The sequence below is a fragment of the Mytilus trossulus genome, chromosome 3 (genome assembly GCF_036588685.1).
Source record: "Mytilus trossulus isolate FHL-02 chromosome 3, PNRI_Mtr1.1.1.hap1, whole genome shotgun sequence".
Taxonomy (NCBI): domain Eukaryota; kingdom Metazoa; phylum Mollusca; class Bivalvia; order Mytilida; family Mytilidae; genus Mytilus; species Mytilus trossulus.
Window position 1 is genome coordinate 9,779,425 of NC_086375.1, and position 23,831 is coordinate 9,803,255.

The 23,831-nt window shown below is 32.8% G+C and overlaps 1 protein-coding gene across 1 annotated transcript; it reads right to left on the minus strand.

Moving 5' to 3' along the window:
* Positions 1-83: 83 nt before the first annotated feature.
* On the minus strand, positions 84-23,750 carry LOC134709949 (splicing factor 3B subunit 2-like). Its single transcript, XM_063570072.1, has 18 exons — positions 23,718-23,750; positions 22,741-22,923; positions 20,480-20,642; positions 18,311-19,137; positions 17,532-17,670; positions 16,966-17,063; positions 16,338-16,453; positions 15,418-15,496; positions 14,891-15,025; positions 13,333-13,641; positions 10,324-10,473; positions 9,822-9,911; positions 5,009-5,116; positions 4,339-4,446; positions 3,203-3,339; positions 2,196-2,394; positions 1,218-1,409; positions 84-239 (listed from the first exon to the last, which is right to left on the minus strand). Exons 1-18 carry the CDS (start codon positions 23,748-23,750, stop codon positions 177-179), a joined length of 3,129 nt encoding a protein of 1,042 aa, XP_063426142.1. The 3' UTR covers positions 84-176.
* Positions 23,751-23,831: the final 81 nt, after the last annotated feature.

A 23,831-nucleotide genomic window follows, 5' to 3' on the forward strand; every position in this document is an offset into this window, starting at 1 on the left:
TTTTCATGTGATAAATACTATGTCTACTTATAGTCCATTTTTTCTTCAAATGTTCCTTCAAATATTAAACATCTTAAAGCAACTACTGTATATACATGATTTAATTATGACGACAAAAAATATGAAACAAATGACATGATTTAAGGTCCAACAAATTACATATAAAAACATTGTCTTTAAAATTTGAATTCTTTGTATTTTTTGGACGATTTCCCACTGTCTTGCTGTTTCTTTCGTTTCTGAAATAAGAAAATAAAACAAGTTTAATACTTTTATTAAAAAGAAATATTATATAATTTTGTATATCTACATCTTTCCATATCTATTATGTCAAAAACAAACTATGTGTAAAATTCTTATTTAAGGTTAATGTCAATTTCAACATGTTTATGACTTACAAGGACACCACAAGTGACCTTTATGCACCAAAGTTTCAAGATTATAATGACCTGTTAATCTGTCAATTAAACTGTAAGTTTAATTTTGAAAGTTGGAGTAATTCTTTTATTTTTTTGCACTTTTCAGAGTTTTAATCATGGTTCTTTTCAGACCTCATCCTTTTAGCATAGCTTAATTTTAGAAAAAAAAATATTTCCTTAATTTGATGAAAAGCTGTAAAACTAACATGAATCATCATTATAAAATCTACAGATATCAGTTAGAAAATATAAAATAAGTGAAGGCTATTCCATAAAAACATACATATGACCTAGGGAAGGCACTTTGAAATCTCTACTTTGGCTGGGCGTTAAATATAGTAAAAATTGCAAGTGGATTTCTCAATTTGCCTCTACAGGTGGTTACCTCATTTTGAAAGTATGTCCCCTGGGTATCATGTATGTTTTAATGAAAATTGCAAGATTATTTAGTGAGCAAGTTCATAAACCAAATGCCCCCAACATAATGAGGAAAAGCTTGTTTCTCATTTTGGGACTTAGTGAAAATCAAACTTGTGCAAGGTTTTGATATGTGGAAATCTTAATTCAAGTTTAAAGGTAGTGCCATAATAGTAGAAATATATGAAGGTGCGGATGAAACAATAAGAATTAATAGAAATATGATTTTACGAACACCTTTCATAAGAAATGGTCACTACTATTCAGATTTTTCTCACTTTCAAAATTATTTAAGGTTTTGTAGTGGTTTGAATAAGACTCAATCAAAGAGATGGGCCTATAAAACCCCACAGAAACTTAAGTGTGTGGGGTATAAATTACCTTTTGTTTAGCTGCATGTTCTGCTACCATATCACTGAGATCTTCTTTTGCTAATTGAGACTGCTGTTCTCTCATTGTCTCATCATACTTAGCCTGCATGGCTGCTGAGTCAAGGTCTAATTCTTCAGGGTTCAAGGCCACTTCAATACCCTCTGCAGAAACCTTGTCTGTTTTCTTTGCACCAGGTGCAGCCTATATAAAAAGTGATATTCAAATTTCATGTTTTACATCACAAAATACCTGCTTTAAGATGTGTATTGGTCTTTTTTACAAATACATTCAAAATTGTAATTCATTGTCTTTGTTTTTGATTTCATGATAGTTTTGAATATGAATCAAATCAATTGAATAATAAATATTTTCATCAACAAAAATTGATTCCTTTAAATTCCAGGCAATAATATGTTTTTATCAAAAGCAGACATATATGAAGTTTAGGCTGTTGACATCTTTATGTTAATGCTTTATATATATATATTGTTTATCAGGAAATTTGTGAGTGCGCCTAAATTTGTGAGTACAAAAAACGATTTTGATTTTGTGGATTTGCCAAAGTCAGTATACATGCATATGTGACTGTCTATATGAAATTTGTACTCCATTGAACAAGTAAACACATGGTTTTCTTTTACCAACAATGTCAATGAAAATAAGTATTCCACAAATAAAATTTAATTCACATTATGACCGTCTGCAGTTCTTAATTAGCTAGTTGCTCCATGTGGCATTTAAACAGTCTGTTGAATAAAAACAAAGAAAAAAGCTAACATTAAATAAAGTCATTTCATTTCTACTGCACCTCTTGCAACTGAGACAGTAAAACAGATAAGGATGCTGTCACAATCAGTTTTACATAAATATGCACAGGAAGTGTGTAACTCACTGCCATCATGCCATATTATTCCTCAATGTTACTTTAATATTGAATACAGTTTGCTCTTAATATGTTGGGATCATGAGCAAAAAGGAATAACTCACCGCCGTCATGTCGTATATATGACTAGATCCCATCATGGCCTGACCCACTTGTTGTTTTTTCTCTGGCAGTATAGTATATAAAGCAGGAGTTTCTCCTCCCTGGTCCATAGCATCTTCTATCCTTTTCTTTCTCAGTTCTATCATATCTGGGGTTTCTACACCTAAAGGTACTGATGTTATTCCACTGGGTGTTACTAATCTGAAAATATATGTACATTTAGTTAGTCATGTACTTATATTTTGTCTATATTCTTGTAGTTGATACAGCAAATGCATGACAATTAACACTCAAATCAACCTTCTTTTTTTCATTTCTGGTGTGCAGAAATAGTTATATGAAGTATAAACAAGAGGCTGTCACAACGACAGCAATTTAGATTTATTAACCTATATTTGTGTCCTGGCAATATCACAAGAACCATAACTGATGAACGGTTAAAGTGAAAATTGTCAATATCAAATTTGACCTCCATTTTGTCATCAGTATCAACATATTAAAATTTGAAAAGCTTACGTTGAATGGTTCATGAGTAAATGCAACAACATGAATAGAAACACCATTTTTCAATCTTTCAAGAACCATAACTCCTAAATTGTAGAAGTCAAAATCAACGTTATTGGACTTGACCTCCATTTTGTCATCAGTAACAACATATTAAAATTTGAAAAGCTTTGGTTGAACAATTCATAAGTAAATGCATGGACAAGACTGGAAACACCATTTTTCCATCTTTCAAGAACCATAACTCCTGAACGGTTAAAGTCAAAATCTACATTATTAAACTTGACCTGCATTTTGTCATCAGTAACAACATATTAAAATTTTAAGAGCTTTGGTTGAACAGATCATGAGTGCACGGACAACATTGGGCTGTCGCCCACCCAGCCACCCCACTCAACGCCATACATCCCCAAATCAATAACCAACATTTTTGTCACAAAAATCTGGTTAAAAACAAATAATTTACAACTTTTCAAACATAATAGGACCTAATTATAAAACCTACCCTTCCGGACCAGGAGTTATTAAACCCGTGTCATCAGGAAGCTCCTCCTCTTCCTCTGATGACTCCTCCTCTGATGACGATTCTTCCTCCAGCTCACCCCATAATGATTTATCTATTTCTTCTTCTTTTACAGGAGCCTGCAACAAATGTAAACATATAATCCCCCATGTGGATACTAAATCAACGAACATGAGGCAGATGTTACATGCAAAACAGTTCAAGTCTGTATTACAAATTTTATTTATATTGTATATAAATATTGTTTTTGGTAATCAGTTATGCCAATTTGCAGGAAATCATAGGACTTAGAACACAGCAGCGTCCATAACAGTATAGTAGTAACAGCATGTTTCATGATTTTGAGTTCATTAGTAAATTGATTTGTCATTTTTATTATTTAAAAGGTAACTAGAAATTTTTAGAAGCATAAAAAAAGATATCAGTTTAGGTCATGAAATACAATTGTCCTGAATATGAATGAAATATTTGCCACTAGACATAAAGCAAACAATAAACAGTGACATGTTGATGGATGTACAGTTGAACATCAAGATGGCCATGGACAGGTAATGTCCACAACTAATGGCATAGTTTTAGGAAACATGACTGACACTATATAAGTATATAATAAAATAAACATGATTAACAAGCTCTTAGGAAGGTTCAAACTACAATTGTATATATCATATTATTAACATTGTATACAGTTTATTCATTACAGCTCTTCTATAAAAGCATGCAAGGCAAACCTTTGATAAACTTGCTGGCTATGTTTGTTTGGATCCTTGTAAACAAAAGGTAGGTAGTCTGTTTCAGTCTGTTTACAATATTCTGGATTTTGATTGGACAACTCCATTGCATGTCAATTTTTATTGTCCAATCAACCCTAGGATATGTAAAACAGACTGAAACTCATCCAAGCAAACATAGCAAGCAAGATGATCTGTAAATTATGTATTATGTATATTCACTGACTAATGAACAAGTTTGTTTTAATGTCTTTGTACCAATAAGTGTTTAATTTGCTGTCATTTTCTTACATATTGTGAGTAAATTTGTATCTATATTTTTTAAATGCCATAACCTGTTTATGCTTCAAGTGTTCAATGTCAGTGTTGTGTTATAAACTTATTTACCGTGAAATCAGCACTTTGAGTTCCAAATACATCACCATATAAAGGTTTACCATTCTCATCTACAGGAGGTTTACCCCAGCCTCCAGCATGGTATCCAAATGAACACCCCTATAAAATACAAAAAAAATATTAATTGAAATCCTTAGGAACATATTCTCCAGTGTGAAAAATAGTCCAATTTTCAAAAGTGCCATCAAGAAAGGTTCACTCTCATAGAAAATATGATTTCATTTTATAAAACATACTATTTCTTTCACCAGGAGGTAAATTTCTTTTCAGAAAGGCAAAGGTTATTGTATGTATTAACATGTAGTAATTTCGCCTTATAGACCCTCCTTATGTGAGGTTGTCTTTCTTATTAATTTTTCCCCTTGATATTGCCTTTAAAACTGATTTTGTAAGGGATTGGTTTGATTTCTTTAAATAACTATTTATGATCAATACCATAAAATATGTGATAAGAATGTTAATACTGATACAGATTTTTTTTCTACTGAATTTTCTAAAAAAAAAAATTATAAAGAATAAAATTTATTACAATTTATTGCCATTTTACTGAAACTGTCAAATGTAATTGCAGATAAGATCTGGAATTCAACTTGCATCTAATATATGTATGGTACAGTAAGGACAAGAATTCTGGTATGATTGCCTGAAAACTTTTACTCACCTCGGGAATAGCTGCCGTAAGACCAGGTATTTTTAGGTTAGGATAAGATGGTGGAGGACCATATCTCTGCATTGCTATCAACCATGGAGGTGGAAACTTCTCAGAATTCTAAAATCATTGATAGATATGTGTGTTTACTATAAATATTTAATATTATAATTTACATAATTTTTTTTTATATATAAATCAAAATTAAACAGAAAATAACGATTAGACATGGTACATATTTTCTTAACTTTTTAGTAGGAAAATAAAGTGTCTCATTTTATTTTAAATGTATGGGGTAGGAATCAATATCTAACTAAATGTAAACTAAAAATATATTATGTATACGCCATAAGCAGAACTTTTTTTTAAAGCATAGCCTTGGAGATACAAAAAATAATATTGATTATATTAGTATTTAATGCCACTTTTACCACTATTGGCTATTTTGTGACTGTCTTGAGTGCCCGAAGAAAACAACCAACCCTTAGCAGGAAAATACAAAATATTAATGAAATGTTGAAATCACTAGAAGCAAACATAAAATTGAGAATGGAAATGGGGAATGTGTCAAAGAGACAACAACCCGACCAAATAAAACCAGATGCTCCGCAGGGCGTAGCTTTATACGACCGCAGAGGTTGAACCCTGAACGGTTGGGGCAAGTATGGACACAACATTCAAGCTGGATTCCGCTCTAAATTTGGATTGTGATTAAATAGTTGACACAGCATAGGTTTCTGACACAGAATGAATGTATTCAAATGAACTTAAAATTTTTGTTTTCTCTTAGAGCAATTCACTATGCTGTTGAATATTAATCCTCTCAAAAAAATGTTTGAAGAAATTTTCTTTTTATTTATGAAATTTCAAATGAGAACCAGATGCTCCGCAGGGCGTAGCTTTATACGACCGCAGAGGTTGAACCCTGAACGGTTGGGGCAAGTATGGACATAACATTCAAGCTGGATTCAGCTCTAAATTTGGATTGTGATTAAATAGTTGACACAGCATAGGTTTCTGACACAGAATGAATGTGTTCTAATGAAATTAAAATTTTTGTTTTCTCTTAGAGCAATTCACTATGCTGTTGAATATTATTCCTCTCAAAAAAATGTTTGAAGAAATTTTCTTTTTATTTATGAAATTTCAAATGAGAAAATTGAACCCAATTTTTTTAATCACATCCCCCTTTCCCTTATTTCAAAACTAATCTCAATTAAAATTTCTAATGGAGTTTGCAACAATTACTACTCATTTAAATACATCATAAAATATTAAGATGTAAAAAAACTGCTTGTTATCACTGAATGGTAAAGATTATTTTAATTATCAGTTGGTAATAAAAAGTGAATATACATTGTATATTGTATATATAACAAAGATTTAAGTTGATTCTGGACAAAGAAAGATAACTCCAAATAAAAAAATTCTTACAATTAGATATTTCTTGCTTACTATTCTGGACAAAGAAAGATAACTAAATAATTAAAAACAAAATTGCTATTTCACAATATTTTGCAATAAGATATTTCTTGCCATTGCGCAATACTGTGCAATTGAAAAGACTTGCTATTGCACAAAACTTAATATAATAATTTTAGATCCTGATTTGGACCAACTTGAAAACTGGGCCCATAATCAAAAATCTAAGTACATGTTTGGATTCAGCATATCAAAGAACCCTAAGATTTCAATTTTTGTTAAAATCAAACTAAGTTTAATTTCGGACCCTTTGGACTTTAATGTAGACCAATTTGAAAACAAGACCAAAAATGAGGAATCTACATACACAGTTAGATTTGGCATATCAAAGAACCCCATTTATTCAATTTTTGATGAAATCAAACAAAGTTTAATTTTGGACCCCGATTTGGACCAACTTGAAAACTGGGCTGATAATCAAGAATCTAAGTACATTTTTAGATTCAGCATATCAAAGAACCCAACCGATTAATTTTTTGTCAAAATCAAACGAAGTTTAATTTTGGACCCTTTGGACCTTAATGTAGACCAATTTGAAAACGGGACCAAAAGTTAAAAATCTACATACACAGTTAGATTCTGCATATCAAAGAACCCCAATTATTCAATTTTGATGAAATCAAACAAAGTTTAATTTTGGACCCTTTGGGCCCCCCCCCCTTATTCCTAAACTGTTGGGACCAAAACTCCCAAAATCATTACCAACCTTCCTTTTATGGTCATAAACCTTGTGTTTAAATTTCATAGATTTCTATTCACTTATACTAAAGTTATGGTGCGAAAACCAAGAAAAATGCTTATTTGGGTCCCTTTTTGGCCCCTAATTCCTAAACTGTTGGGACCTAAATCCCCCAAAATCAATACCAACCTACCTTTTGTGGTCATAAACATTGTGTTTAAATTTCATTATTTTCTATTTACTTAAACTAAAGTTATTGTATGAAAACCAAGAGTAATGCTTATTTGGGCCCTTTTTTGGCCCCTAATTCCTACACTGTTGAAACCAAAACTCCCAAAATCAATCCCAACCTTTCTTTTGTGGTCATAAACCTTGTGTCAAAATTTCATAGATTTCTATTAACTTAAACTAAAGTTATAGTGCGAAAACCAAGAAAATGCTTATTTGGGCCCTTTTTGGCCCCTAATTCCTAAAATGTTGGGACCAAAACTCCCAAAATCAATACCAACCTTCCTTTTGTGGTCATAAACCTTGTTATAAAATTTTATAGATTTATATTCACTTTTACTAAAGTTAGAGTGCGAAAACTAAAAGTATTCAGACGACGACGACGACGACGAGGACGACGCCAACGTGATAGCAATATACGACGAAAATTTTTTCAAAATTTGCGGTCGTATAAAAATTGAACCCAATTTTTTAATCACATCCCCCTTTCCCTTATTCCAAAACTAATTTCAATTAAAATATTCTAATGGAGTTTGCAACAATTACTACTCATTTAAATACATCATAAAATATTAAGATGTAAAAAAACTGCTTGTTATCACTGAATGGTAAAGATTATTTAAATTTATCAGTTGGTAGTAAAAAGTGAATATACATTGTATATTGTATATAACAAAGATTTAAGTTGATTCTGGACAAAGAAAGATAACTTCAATTAAAAAAAATTCTTGCAGATATTTCTTGCTTACTATACTGGACAAAGAAAGATAACTCTTAATTAAAAAAAAATTTGCAATTTCACAATATTGTGAAATTTGATATTTCTTGCCATTGCACAATACTGTGCAATTGAAAAGACTTGCTATTGCACAATACTTAATATAATAATTTTAGATCCTGATTTGGACCAACTTGAAAACTGGGCCCATAATCAAAAATCTAAGTACATGTTTAGATTCAGCATATCAAAGAGGCCCAAGAATTTAATTTTTGTTAAAATCAAACTTAGTTTAATTTTGGACCCTTTGCACTTTAATTTAGACCAATTTTAAAACTGGACCAAAAATTAAGAATCTACATACACAGTTAGATTTGGCATATCAAAGAACCCCAATTATTCAATTTTTGATGAAATCAAACAATGTTTAATTTTGGACCTCGATTTGGGCCAACTTGAAAACTGGGCCAATAATCAAAAATCTAAGTACATTTTTAGATTCAGCATATCAAAGAACCCCAAGGTTTCAATTTTTGTTAAAATCAAACTAAGTTTAATTTTGGACCCTTTGGACCTTAATATAGACCAATTTGAAAACGGGACCAAAAATTAAGAACCTACATACACAGTTAGATTCGGCATATTAAAGAACCCCAATTATTCAATTTTGATGAAATCAAACAAAGTTTAATTTTGGACCCTTTGGGCCCCTTTTTCCTTAACTGTTGGGACCAAAACTCCCAAAATCAATACCAACATTCCTCTTGTGGTCATAAACATTGTGTTTAAATTTCATTGATTTCTATTTACTTTAACTAAAGTTATTGTGCGAAAACCAAGAATAATGCTTATTTGGGCCCTTTTTTGGCCCCTAATTCCTAAACTGTTGAAACCAAAACTCCCAAAATCAATCCCAACCTTTCTTTTGTGGTCATAAACCTTGTGTCAAAATTTCATAGATTTCTATTAACTTAAACTAAAGTTATAGTGCGAAAACCAAGAAAATGCTTATTTGGGCCCTTTTTGGCCTCTAATTCCTAAAATGTTGGGACCAAAACTCCCAAAATCAATACCAGCCTTCCTTTTATGGTCATAAACCTTGTGTTAAAATTTCATAGATTTCTATTCACTTTTACTAAAGTTAGAGTGCGAAAACTAAAAGTATTCGGACGACGACGACGACGACGACGACGACGACGCCAACGTGATAGCAATATACGACGAAAATTTTTTCAAAATTTGCGGTCGTATAAAAACAACAGCAGAAGGTCACCAACAGGTCTTCAATGTAGCAAGAAAATTCAACATGTTTGTGAGATCCGGAGGCGTCCTTCAGCTGGCCCCTAAACAAATATATACTAGTTCAGTGATAATGAACGCCATACTAATTTCCAAATTGTACACAAGAAACAAAAATTAAAATAATACAAGACTAACAAAGACCAGAGGCTCCTGACTTGGGACAGGCGCAAAAATGCGGCGGGGTTAAACATGTTTGTGAGATCTCAACCCTCCCCCTATACATCTAACCAATGAAGAAAAGTAAACGTATAACAATACGCACATTAAAATTCAGTATTATTGTGCATTCATTTTAAACTGTAGCATACTACAAATTTCATGTATAGTAACTTTGATTGAAAAAAACATACTTCTAAATATATTTCTCAAACTGTTCAACATAAATGTAGGATATCTAAACTAATAATTGTACTCACATGTCCAATTGGCATTCCTAATGCTGTTCGTAATTCATCTGATAAATTTCCAGGTTTCTTTTCTTTTAATCGAGTTTCAAACTCTTTTCCCTACAAAAAATGAATGAATATGTTATGGAAACATTAAATACATAGTAAAGGCTTTAGGAATTCAGCAAAGCTAACAGAATGATAAACATGAATGAAAAATCTGACTTGAAATTATGTTGTTCCCTACGGCGTATATAGAATAGATAGTTTTCAATATGATGTAATTTGAAACATGTGATATATACTTTGTTTGATGTGTTTGGGTTGTTCCTTTTGATAGACTTTCCTTTGGAATTTTCCTCAGAGTAATTTTTGTGATTTTACTTTTTGAGTGAGTTATTATCCTTGCCCACAATGTTGAAGGGCAAACTAGTTGTCATATTTGACTAACTTATTTGGAACATGTCATACCAGTAGGTTTGATAGGACAGCATCATTGTTTTATCACAAATAATCTAATAATAATACTTACCTCATAATATAAATCCCCATGTATTGTCATTTTAGGTTTAGTCTGCCACCTGAAGAAAGCATCGTGTAATTTTTGATAATCAATATCAATTTTTCCCATCTTTGGTCGAATCTTTTCCCTCATCTTAGATTTTAGTGTCTTTTGGTCTTCCTAAAAAATAAGATGAATAATGAATTCATGACTTTCATTACAACATTTTATCAAGCTATTACAAGCCAACCACTTGGGAACTCAATACAGGATTCAGAAAAATAGATTTCCCAATTCATTAATGTTTTAATTTTTTTTAACTCTCCACAGTGTAGGAAACCCATAGACATGTAATATCCACCACCAATGGCGTGGTTTTAAATTGTAAAGGGTTTACAGAATTTATGAATGGATTCAACAAAGAAAATCAAAGACTAGTTAATTACTAGAACTTGAAGAATTGAGTGACACATATTCTTTCTGATTTCATGTGTATGTGTTTGATCTGTAAGATTGAATAAAATACCAATGACATAAATAAAGAGAGCCGTGGTGTAGTGGTTAGTGCATCAGATATAAACACAAAGGTTCCTGGTTTGATTCCCGTTCGGGATGAAAATTTCAGGAACTCATTTTCGGCTCTCCAATGGCACCATTTGCGAGTATGGTCTTGAGGAAACGATGATAGTCCGTCGGAGGGGGATGATAAATGGCTGACCCGTGTTAAGAGAGAGCCAAATTTCTTGCACGTTAAAGACACCCTTGTAGATTTCGAAAAAAGAGTAGGCTAATATCACTACAAGGCAGCACTCGCACCCGCAAAGTGGAAAGGGATTAATATAAGTTGCAAAACTTGTTTCCCAATCCACTATAAATAAATATCTTCAAACTAAATAAAGAAGTGTAAAACTGTTGTATTCTTTTAAGGGCTATTCCATTTAAACATAGCTCAACCCCAAGGAAGGCACCTGAAATTTCAAGGTACCCCCCATAGAAGTGATATTTTTCAAGTTCGGCAATGGTAGAGAAGTGTTTTTTTCTGTTCCACCACCACCAATAGAAGTGGGTTTTTTTACATGCAGACACCGCCTACAGAAGCAATTTTTTTCTTTATAATTTACTACCACCAACAGAAGCAAATTTAAAATTCTTAATTTTTTTTTGTAAAGGCAAAATTGGAGGTTATCAAAATTAATTTAATTTTGAGATGAGAAAGTTTTTTTTTACAACAATCACTGTCAGAAACCTTTTGCTGGGTATATCATGTTGTTTTGTTATATATACTGTATGTACCTATGTTTCTGGGATGTGGAATGGCATAATACACTGTCCGAATTGTGTGAAAGTCAAGGTTTCACTATATTATTATTTTTTTCAGAGGAAGAAAAAGTTTCAAGATCCAATTTATGGGAAGAAGCGAAACATAAATTATTTTCAATTCTAACGACAGAATATTGCTGACATCTTAAACTACATTTTGTAAAATTAATTTGTCATTTTTTTGTAAGGCAATACAAAGTATTCTGTTCAAATACTCCATGTATAAAATTGAGAATGGAAATGGGGAATGTGTCAAAGAGACAACAACCCGACCAAATAAAAAAAACAACAGCAGAAGGTCACCAACAGGTCTTCAATGTAGCGAGAAATTCCCGCACCCGGAGGCGTCCTTCAGCTGGCCCCTAAACAAATATATACTAGTTCAGTGATAATGAACGCCATACTAATTTCCAAATTGTACACAAGAAACTAAAATGAAAATAATACAAGACTAACAAAGACCAGAGGCTCCTGACTTGGGACAGGCGCAAAAATGTGGCGGGGTTAAACATGTTTGTGAGATCTCAATCCTCCCCTATACCTCTAAACAATGTAGAAAAGTAAACACATAACAATACGCACATTAAAATTCAGTTCAAGAGAAGTCCGAGTCTGATGTCAGAAGATGTAACCAAAGAAAATAAACAAAATGACAATAATACATAAATAACAACAGACTACTAGCAGTTAACTGACATGCCAGCTCCAGACTTCAATTAAATATACCTGTATATTTTTGTTATCACTTGTTCAATGAATTAATGCAACTGTTTGCACATCATGATTGGATTTAATTGAGTTGTTTGTTAAAATCACATACCCCTGGTTGCAATCAGGGATGGATCAATGATTTGATGTTGGGGGCAATGGAAGGCTGATGGCTTCTAGGGCTAAAAATAGGGAAAATGGGCTAAATTGAAAAAAATAGTGGAGGGGTGGGGGCACTCATTTGTAAAAAGAGATCCTGGTCCACCCCTGGCAAGCACACTGAGGTTTGATAATAAATATTCATAACTTGAACTTTTAATCAGTATTAAAATATTTAACAAATATCCTTTGTTTTGGTTTAAAAATCATTTGTTTTCAAATGAGCCATTTAAGGGGAGATAACTCTTTTGGTACAAATTTATACTGGACTAATAGGGATTTTTTTTATTTTCACTTGTAGCAAGAAAACAAGTTCGGTGACACCATGTTTTCTTTTTATTTTCTTAAAATATATTATGAAACCTTTCTTCTCACAATTTAATTCAAAATTCTATCTCATAGAATTTTTTTTATGCACACTAACGTGTTTTTTCATGTAAAAACTAACCAAATTTTGGCAATTTTCAACGACTCATTGCTTGAAAAATAGCACGGTGACCCATACTTTTTATTAAATTTTTAAAAAGAGCATAGTAAAAACTTCATTTTTGCAAATTATAAAAAAATTCTGTCTCAAAAAATATATAATGGTGATCTACCTTAAGCTAACAATATCCATGTAGAGATGCATTTTTTATTAATACACACACCTGGATAGAAGCAATTTATTTCAGACAACAGCCATGGATAGATTTTTTTTCTTTGCTGTCCGTGGGTATGAGCTATGTTTAAATGGAATAGCCCTAAAGGAATTATCTGTATTGCAACAAATAGTAGAGATCAATCTGTTAATAAGATTTCCCAGTAAAGGGATGTGTAAGTACTAGATAATGTATATTGCTACTAAATTACCTTTTCTTGTAAAGCTTCTCTCATCTCCATGATTCCTGTAGCTTTGATAAAATCTGGAAGTTCAAATGGGGGCTTCTCTATACCACGCTTTCCTTGTAAATATTTCCTTTTAAAACACCAATGTCTTGGTACAGGTACTGTGTTCCTTGTGGCCTTCAGACATACCAACAATCGAGGATCTTGTGCCGTAACGTCATGCATTTCTACTACGTCAGGTCTACCGACAAGTTGTTTTAACTGGGCCACAGATAATCTTGTCATCTTCTTTAACTTTTTCTTTGACATTTTTGGATGATCATCTTTTTTGTCCTTTAATTAAAATGTTAATTGTAGTATTACAACATTGGAGGTCAAGTTGAAGTAGTTTAAGGTTACCTACTAAATTCTACCTATTACCTTTCTGATAGATATTAATACACAGGTTATTCCTGCTTCTTTTCAATCAAAATGGACATGAAATATCAATTTTCTTCTGCTACATCACAAAAATATGATAGTGAAATCTGACTTTTTTAATATTAAATTTCTAAAAAATATTTGGTTAGTATCTGGACTTGACTTTCTAAGGTTCTAAGATTTTTTTATTTTACTTTTGAAATGAAATGAGAAAATTTAGGATAAAGCCATACTGCTCCTTGATTTGCTGCCTTAAGAAATTCTGACAAATGAGGGGTAAAAATCTAATGAAAATCATTTGTCAAATCAATAGATAATCAGATATAACTTAAAATCAAAAGTATGATTGTTTTTAAAGAGCCATAACTCCTCACCAGCATAAGTGGAAATTAACAAACTTGACCTCAATTTTGTCATTGGAAAAATAAATGAAATTTGAAAGGTGAACATGTGGCTTTGCTCATTGTTGAAGGCCTTACGGTGACCTATAGCTGTTAATGTATGTGTCATTTTGGTCTCTTGTAGACCGTTGTCTCATTGACAATCATACCACATCTTCTTTTTTATATGTGGTTTATCTTTTCTAATGAAAAATTATCATTGTATCTATAACATGCTCATAGATGCCAACCCCTTTTGACACAATCAGTAAGAAACTATCAAATTTCCGTATTTTTTAAAAGTGTTCAGTAATCGTTCATAAACTTGCATTTACCAATAAAAATTACTGACAAGTGGTTGCAAAATGATGTGCACTAAGATTTGTTGTTCAACATGTTGTCTCAATATGTATTCCATTCAGTAACTGTTCAGATGTTCTCGACTCATATATTTTCGTTTTGTCAAGGAGAAATAGAGAAAGGGGAAGCTACTTCATTAAATGCAAGTCAGTTAGTTCCCAACAATAGGTTGATAACTCCCAAGAAACCGGAAGCATCACATTGGCGTTTTCTAAATACCGGACCAAGAAGGAAAAGTAAAGATAAAAATCCGCGTTTTAAGAAATTGAACGCCGATGATTGGGAATCCGTAACTATTGGCCTTTGACCGTAATAGCGTAGTTTGTATCGCAAAATCGGAAAAACTACAGAAAAAACGTAATGGTTGGCATCTATGCATGCTCCCCTCAAGTTATGATTCACTTGTTTATTTTCCTTCTTACATCTGTTTCCATTCTCTCATCATCATCATCATCCTCCTCCTCAAACATTCCTCTGGGCTTGACCTCCTCAGGCTTCTTCTCTGCTTCTTTTTTTTCTTCTAAAACTTTTTCTTTTGGCTTTTCAGCTTCTGATATCTATAAAATAATAATTAAGAAATTTTGTATTGATGTCCTTTGATTATTGGTTTTTATTTTGTATTGTCATGAAAATAATACATGTAATGAAGAGGAGTAGAAAATATAAAGATAAAGCCTATCACACTTTGTAGAATTAAATATATTTTGTATCTTTAAATATTTTTCAATAACATGCACAGTGAGCTCTAACATGTGCATTTTTTGTATTTCTAAAAGTTTGTTGTTGAATAGCATACAACTGCTACATGCTTTTTTGTAGAAAATGGCTAGTTCAGAATTATATATAAGCTGCACTTCAAAAACAAAAGAAAATGTGATAACAAAGTTCTTTTAATGAATGAGGACTAAAAGATATACAACATACTTTAGAAACTGACAATATATCGTACCTTAAAAGCTTCAAATATCTTGGCAAATGTGTAGTAATTAGGATCAGAAGGATCCAGCTCTAACTGTTCCTGTACATATCTGTAAAAAAAAAATATCATGAATACACAAAAAAAAAGATTATATATAAAAATAACAAAGAAACAAAAAGCAATAAATCACTTATATATTAATCACCAGAACCAATGAAGAAAATGAGATATGTTCCTGACTTACTTTTTTTTATACCACAAATTCTCAAATAAAATTATCAGAGAATTGGTAAATCTCAGATTATCCTTGAAAACTTAAAAATATGGTTTTCCACTTATAAAACATATAAAATTATGTCATAATATTGAACAGGTCTTCCTAAAAAGTCATATATTCCAGACAAGTTCATTAAATTATATAAATGACTTGTTATGCCAAGGCAGAAACAGTCATTTTAACTTAGCTCAGAAAAAAACCTTGACATTTTAATATAATTCCAAAAACATTTGAATTTACAGTTAACTTACTCTACATTAACATTAAACTTACTCTACATTAACATTAAACTTACTCTACATTAACAGTAAACTTACTCTACATTTACATTTAACTTACTCTACATTAACAGTAAACTTACTCTATATTAACAATTAACTTACTCTACATTAACATTTAGCTTACTCTACATTAACAGTAAACTTTCTCTACATAAACAGTAAACAGAGTTACTCTACGTTAACATTAAACTTACTCTACATTAACAGTAAGCTTACTCTACATTAACAATAAACTTACCATACATTAACAGAAGACTTAATATACATAATCAGTAAACTCACTATACATTAACATTAAACTTACTCTTCATTAACAGTTAACTTACTCTACATTAACATTAAACTTACTCTACATTAACAGTTAACTTACTCTACATTAACATTAAACTTACTCTACATTAACAGTTTCCTCTGGAGTTGTCTCTTTCGGTTTGGGTGGCAGCTGTTGTTGCATCAGTCTGTTCTTTTTGGACTTCTTCTTCTTCTTTTTCTTCCTTCTATTCTTTGACTACATAAAACAAAGAAAGTAATAATTAATTACTTTTATTCAATAAAAACAATTGTATGGCTTGTGTATTTTAATTGTCTCAAACTGTAAAGTAATTTGTATTTTCTCTGGGTATCAAAATTTTGCACTTAATCAAATGTCCATCTACCTACAAATAAGAAGCTGTACAGAGAAACATAGTTTATAGAAGGGTCTGTCTGTCCTTTTAACTTCATAGATTTTACCAATATACAGGTCTTCCATTCAAAAATCAATTTTTCCTTCATTATCTTAAAATTTACAAAAAACATTGTGATGTAATAATGTTTAGTTGTTATAGCTCTTTGTTTCAAGACATCAGTTCAAAACAGAATTAGAGTTTCCCGTTTGACCTGAGATTCTTATTGTGATGTAATAACATAAGCCTTGTGACATAGAAAATGTTTGGTGAAGTGAATGAATTTGAAAATTGTCTATGGCATGATGGGTAAAATAGAATTCTAGATGGAAAGGGAGATAACTGTTTAACTTACCTCTTTACTTGCATCAGGTTTTTCAGTCTCTTCATCTTCATCTTTATCATATGTTTCATATCCAATATCTTCATCTATTTCTTCTTCTTCTTCCTTAACTGTAAAAAATATTGTATGTCTATTACAACTTTAAATATATTTTGACAAATGACTTATGAAGAAATAATATAAAAAATGTGGTGCACACTGAATAATCTGTGTAGCGTGTTAAGTGTGAACCACATTTTTGTGTTATTTTGAATAGACATAAAAATAATAGTCATTCCTTATAATTTAATTCTAAAGCCAAACCATGAAAAAATGTTGATGACGTCACGGTCGCATGACAAAATTCTGTCTATGTCCTAATAGACAAAACACTGTCGGCCAATCAGCAGAAGCTTTAACGCATCCAAAATTAAATTATTTTCTTTTGTTAATAATTCTAAATTTCTTTACAAAACATACTTGCTAGATTGGGTAAATACTAAGTATCTTTTATGAAGAAAAGACTTATAAGCTGAAAATCACTCTAACATCAATCTGCATCATAACTTCATTTCCCCACTTTTTTAGATTACACTTACCTTTCGGTTTATTCATTTCCTCAATTTCTTCTACAGACACGCCCACTTCTTGGGCTCTGGCGTCTTTAAAAGCTAAGATCTTCTCCAAAGCTTGTGGTAATTTGACTTCTTTTTGTTTCTCCTCTTCTGGTGGTTCAAACTGAAATGCATATCCAATTTTTCCTTTTTATTTCAATGTCAAAAAGACAGAATGAGATGGCTATAATAAAAAAAAATGCTTTCGAACTTCTACTCTGACCTTCAAGACAGAGATTTAAAGATTTTTTTCAATTTTTTACATTCTGAAGAACTCAAAAAAATTTCAAGTCTATTTTTTGATAACTTGTAAGTCTTTGCGATGGTGAAGAATTTAATAATTTACTCTCCTTTAATATTCAAATATCCAGAAACAATATTGTTGTACAGTTCTCAAGTTAACAAATAGAAACAACATACAACCCCAATAAATCAATCAATCAAGGCCCATAACATCCTGAACAGCAAAAGAAATAACAATTTTGTCTTCAGTTTGTCAATATCAAAGTTTGAGAATTTGAGTATAAGGGTTCTACATTTTTAACCTTAAATTTCTGGGGAAAACCTGTTATTGATTTAAAAAGGACTTGATAAACAGTTTTAGAGGTTGATAGTATCAAGACATGATCAACCATTTATTTTACATCTAGCAACACCTGGACTATGTTAGGAAATCCATATAAATAACTCCAGCACATCTGGTAGAGTGCATAAAATCTATATAATGTGAAATTCAGATGTTTGAGGTATTATATGGAACTTACCTTTGGAGGGGGTAGTTTCTCCATTGGCTGACCTGGTGGGCCTGGCTGACGACTCATTGAAACATTTGTTGGTGGTCCTGGGGGTCGACTCATTCCACCAGATGGTGGTCCCGGAGGACGATTCATTTGAACACTTGTTGGTGGACCAGGAGGTCTTCCACCTGGACCTGAGCCTGGTGGTCCACCCATTAATGACTGAGGTGGTCCTTGTGGTGGTCTTATCATTGGTGGCCCTGGTTGTCCTGGACCCATCTGTTGGGGCTGTTGTGGTCTTGGTGGCATATTTTGTGGTCTTGGTGGAGGTCCAACACCCTGTGGTCCCATCTGTGGTGGAAACTGATTTGGTGGAGGACCCTGTGGTCTCTGTGGCTGTGACATTGTAACAGGTGGAGGACCTCTTGGACCACCAACGGGCTGTTGCATAGGTGGTCTAGGTGGACCTTCTGACATCTGTGGATGAGGAGCCTGTTGCATTAATGGAGGAATTGATGGTGGTCCACCACCAGGAGGCATGAATGGGGGACCAGAAGGTGGTCCTCCACTGGGTTGCATATGTGGAGGCATGCCAGACTGCATCAAAGATGGAATTGGAGGACCAGGCGGGGTCTGCATTAAAGATGGAATTGATGTAGGGTCTGGTCCAGACTGCATCAAAATTGGGGGACCTCCCCCAGACTGCATCAAAGGTGGAGGTCCTCCTACAGATTGCATTAATGGTTGTGGCCCAGTGTTAGATACTGGAGGTCTAATTGACTGTGCCATCAAACTAGGTGGTGGTTGTTGGGGTGGTCCTGAAGCTGGAGGCCCAACTGGTGGTGGCCTAGGAACTGAAAATAAAATAAAATACAAATATTGGAATAAACTTTTTATTGTCTTTGATTTCATGAAACAAAATATAAAAGAAGGAGTGCAATATTTTATGTCCTTGAAATAACAAAAGTAATTCTTGTTACTTGAATTTTAAACTCATTGTTTCAGAATATCGAAAATAAGATATGTAAAGAATACACATGATTATTATTAGGTACACAAAGGAGAAGGTCAGGTAAGGACCGATTTTGGCCTCAAATTTCAGGTTCATCTGACGAAAGAAGTTGACCACTTTTTAAAAACTTAAGTGTCTATTTTATTTCATTCAATTAATTTATGTGAAAGATTTTAACTAATTTAGTCATTAAAAATGCTCCGATTCAAGCTGAAATATGAAAAATCTACTAAATATGCTGAAAAATGTCACTTTTAAGATGTTTTTTGTCAAAAATGAAAGTGGCCGCATCCGTGTTCATCCTCAACCTTTAAATATGTTATGTATTATCATTAAATACAACTTACATTAAAATATTTTGGATGAACACGAATGCGGCCACTTTCGTTTTACACGGAAACCGTCTAAAATTTAACCAAAATGCTAGAATTGTGAAGATCTCAGTAACTTAGCATGACTTAATGGTGCTAGTACTCGATATATGTATATCGTATTGTCAAACACAGCCCATATTTATGTAGCAGAAGCATTCTACTGTCCAATAAATAACTAAAAGTATACATTTTAACAATTTTCTAAAACTGCTATATTTTGGGGCCAAAAAGGGGTCTTACTGGACCTACTCCATTGTTGTTTTAATGAACAATGTAATCTAAGAAAAATTTGTACACTTAGTACAAATAACTATTTTACACAGAATATGGTTAAAAGATATAAAATCAATTAAATGTATAACAAAAAATCATTTCAGAAGTTTATAGATGTGGAAGATAGTCCTACTTTTTATAATCATCACTGAAATTTTATTTTTAAACCAAGAATTGGAGCCAGATGTCTAGTTTTCATGGTTTTCTGTTTTTTGGTGAAGATTAGTGTTGTCTCATTTGTTTTTCCTGTACATCTACATTTCTATCATCAAATGTTTAAGGGCCTGTTTTACTAACTTTCTATTTCATATCTTAATATTTTTCCCTTATCTTTTTTTTTTTTTTTTGTTTTGTTTTTCCTCTTTGATCCTACCTGGAGGATCTTAGTGAAGTCTCATTTTCTCTTCTTGATTCCCTTTTTGAACATCCCTCTTCCAATGATCTTTTTTGTTTCCCTCTTCGAACCTACCTGGTGGAGCTTGCTGCTGACTCATTTGTTCTTCCCATTGTATTTTCTGTTTCCCTATATGAACCTACCTGGTGGAGCTTGCTGCTGTCTCATTTGCTCTTCCTGTATTCTTTTCTGTTCTTCTTTCTGTGCCTCCATCATTGCAATCTGTTGGTTCCTTAGTAACTCAGCTTCTTTCATTCTCCTTTCATTCTCTACTTGATTCATTGCAGCCTGTTGTTGTTGAAGTAGCTGGAAAATAAAATTTTCAGTCAACTTCTGACTATGGATAAACTACTTCAATAATACAGATAAATAGAATACAGAGGAAACAGATACAAATGATGTACTGTTGATCCATCATTATTTGTGGGATATCAATTTTTGTCTCTTTCATGAATAGAGTTTTAAGTCCCATGTAATGTTGTACTGTGGTTGACGTTTGTTAGTGTGGTTCATAGGTGTTTTATATAGATTAGACAATTTGTTTTCCCTGTTTAAATTGTTTTACACTAGTCATTTTGGGGCCCTTTAGAGCTTGCTGTTTCGTGTGAGCCAAGACTCTATGGTGAGGGCTGTACTTTGACCTGTAGTTGTTAAATTTTATGCCATTGTGACTCATACACTATCTTATTTAGATTTCACAACGAATTTAAATATTCAACAATGTTCAAACTTTCTATAGATTAGTATGCTGATCGACGAATCAACGAAATCAAATATTCATGTTTGTGTTTTGCCAGTTTAACATCTATTACCCTATTGCAGGTTATTTCCACAGGGTGTAAATTTTTGCTTATTTTTCAAAAATAGAACAAAATCGACAAATTAAATTATGCCAATTCAAAAATTGCACATGCAAAGGTATTGATAAAAGTTTTGAATCTGCAAAAATATTTCCTATACCTTATTCAATGAAAATACGAAATTTTAAACCCAAGAAAATAACCCACTATACAGTATTTGTTTTGGTTTTTTACCAGGTAAGTACCACAGTGACCTCACCCTGGGCCCTGACCTACCTGTTGTTCCATCATTTGTTTCTGTGATCTCTCAGCCTCTATAAGTTGTTGTTGATGTCTGACCCTCTTACCTCAGTGACCTTACCCTGTTATTGTCCTGACTTACCTGTTGTTGTTCCATCATCTGTTTCTGTGATCTCTCAGCCTCTATAAGTTGTTGTTGATGTCTGACCCTCTTACCTCAGTGACCTTACCCTGTTATTGTCCTGACTTACCTGTTGTTGTTCCATCATTTGTTTCTGTGATCTCTCAGCCTCTATAAGTTGTTGTTGATGTCTGACCCTCTTACCACAGTGACCTCTCTCTGTTATTGTTCTGACTTACCTGTTGTTGTTCCATCATTTGTTTCTGTGATCTCTCAGCCTCTATTAGTTGTTGTTGATGTCTGACCCTCTCACTCTGTTATTACCCTGACTTACCTGTTGTTGTTTCATCATTTGTTTCTGTGATCTCTCAGCCTCTATAAGCTGTTGTTGATGTCTGACCCTCTCACCCTGTTATTGTCCTGACGTACCTGTTGTTGTTCCATCATTTGTTTCTGTGATCTCTCAGCCTCTATAAGTTGTTGTTGATGTCTGACCACAGTGACCTCACCCTGTTATTGCCCTGACTAACCTGTTGTTGTTCCATCATTTGTTTCTGTGATCTCTCAGCCTCTATAAGTTGTTGTTGATGTCTGACCCTCTTACCTCAGTGACCTTACCCTGTTATTGTCCTGACTTACCTGTTGTTGTTCCATCATCTGTTTCTGTGATCTCTCAGCCTCTATAAGTTGTTGTTGATGTCTGACCCTCTTACCTCAGTGACCTTACCCTGTTATTGTCCTGACTTACCTGTTGTTGTTCCATCATTTGTTTCTGTGATCTCTCAGCCTCTATAAGTTGTTGTTGATGTCTGACCCTCTTACCACAGTGACCTCTCTCTGTTATTGTTCTGACTTACCTGTTGTTGTTCCATCATTTGTTTCTGTGATCTCTCAGCCTCTATTAGTTGTTGTTGATGTCTGACCCTCTCACTCTGTTATTACCCTGACTTACCTGTTGTTGTTTCATCATTTGTTTCTGTGATCTCTCAGCCTCTATAAGCTGTTGTTGATGTCTGACCCTCTCACCCTGTTATTGTCCTGACGTACCTGTTGTTGTTCCATCATTTGTTTCTGTGATCTCTCAGCCTCTATAAGTTGTTGTTGATGTCTGACCACAGTGACCTCACCCTGTTATTGCCCTGACTAACCTGTTGTTGTTCCATCATTTGTTTCTGTGATCTCTCAGCCTCTATAAGTTGTTGTTGATGTCTGACCCTCTCACTCTGTTATTGCCCTGACTTACCTGTTGTTGTTCCATCATTTGTTTCTGTGATCTCTCAGCTTCTATAAGTTGTTGTTGATGTCTGACCCTCTCCATCATTTCCTGTTCTGACGACTGTTTATTCTGTGACTCTAGTAACTGCTGCTGAAGAGCTACCTTTTGTTGTAAATCATCTTCACCATCATCCTCGTCCTCATCGTCTTCCTGTATTCACAAATTTAAAGTCATTTGAAACCTCAAATTGAAAAAAAATGATGCATATGATTGGTAGACTTAATGGATAGTTTTCATTATAAATCTTATGTACATAAACTTTTTCCTGAAGAAAACTCTTTAATTTGTCCACTTTCAGAAGAACTTTATTTTATTTTAAATTGCTTGCTTCCAGGAATTTATGATTATATGATATCTTTGGGTAAAAAATGATAAAATCGTGCACAGAAGACTAATTTTATGATATATACATGCATAGATGTTATTTTCATGTTTGACTTGTTCATCACAATATGTTTTTGAGAAAGTTGCTGATTTTTCGTTCATTTCTGTACACCATAGACAGGTGGAAGGATCTTTAATATGAGGTTAGGATTGGGCCTTTATTTATTTTTTTCTGAAATTCTGGATTTAATATTGATTGATCAGACAATTTTTGCACTTGATTATTGTAAATCTAATTATAAATTCGACTATATAATGCATCAGAAATAGGAATCATTGTCTGCTCAAACAACAAAAAATCCTATTAGTGAAAAAACACAACCAAGAGGATAACCTGACAAGCTTAATAGGTGGTATCACTATATATATTTTTACTTTGACTAATTCCAATAAATTTTATTTTCATTTAATAAACCCTTTTCTAATTTTCATGTCAGTGATTATATTACATGTATTATTTAAAATAACTTTGTATCAGTCAAATTATTATAGGTGAACTTAATTTACTACCATAAGCTTATACTACCTTGAACTGTTCAATAGAAATACAAAAGTCTTACCTCTTCTTCTGAAAAATCAAAACAGTCATTCATTATATAAACATGTTTGTTGATATCTAGTCCATGTAATGAATGAACGCTAAGTTACATTCATTTTTTGTACATTGCACCACA

Bases quoted from the DNA above. Each gene is read 5' to 3' on its own strand.
- LOC134709949 (XM_063570072.1), bottom strand. From the start codon at position 23,750: ATGAATGACTGTTTTGATTTTTCAGAAGAAGAG. The intron at 17,064-17,531 runs GTAAGTGTAATC...TATTTTTTACAG, and splicing joins GGAAATGAATAAACCGAAAG to TTAAGGAAGAAGAAGAAGAA. The intron at 15,497-16,337 runs GTAAGTTTAATG...TTTTTTTTACAG, and splicing joins GAGGAAACTGTTAATGTAGA to ATATGTACAGGAACAGTTAG.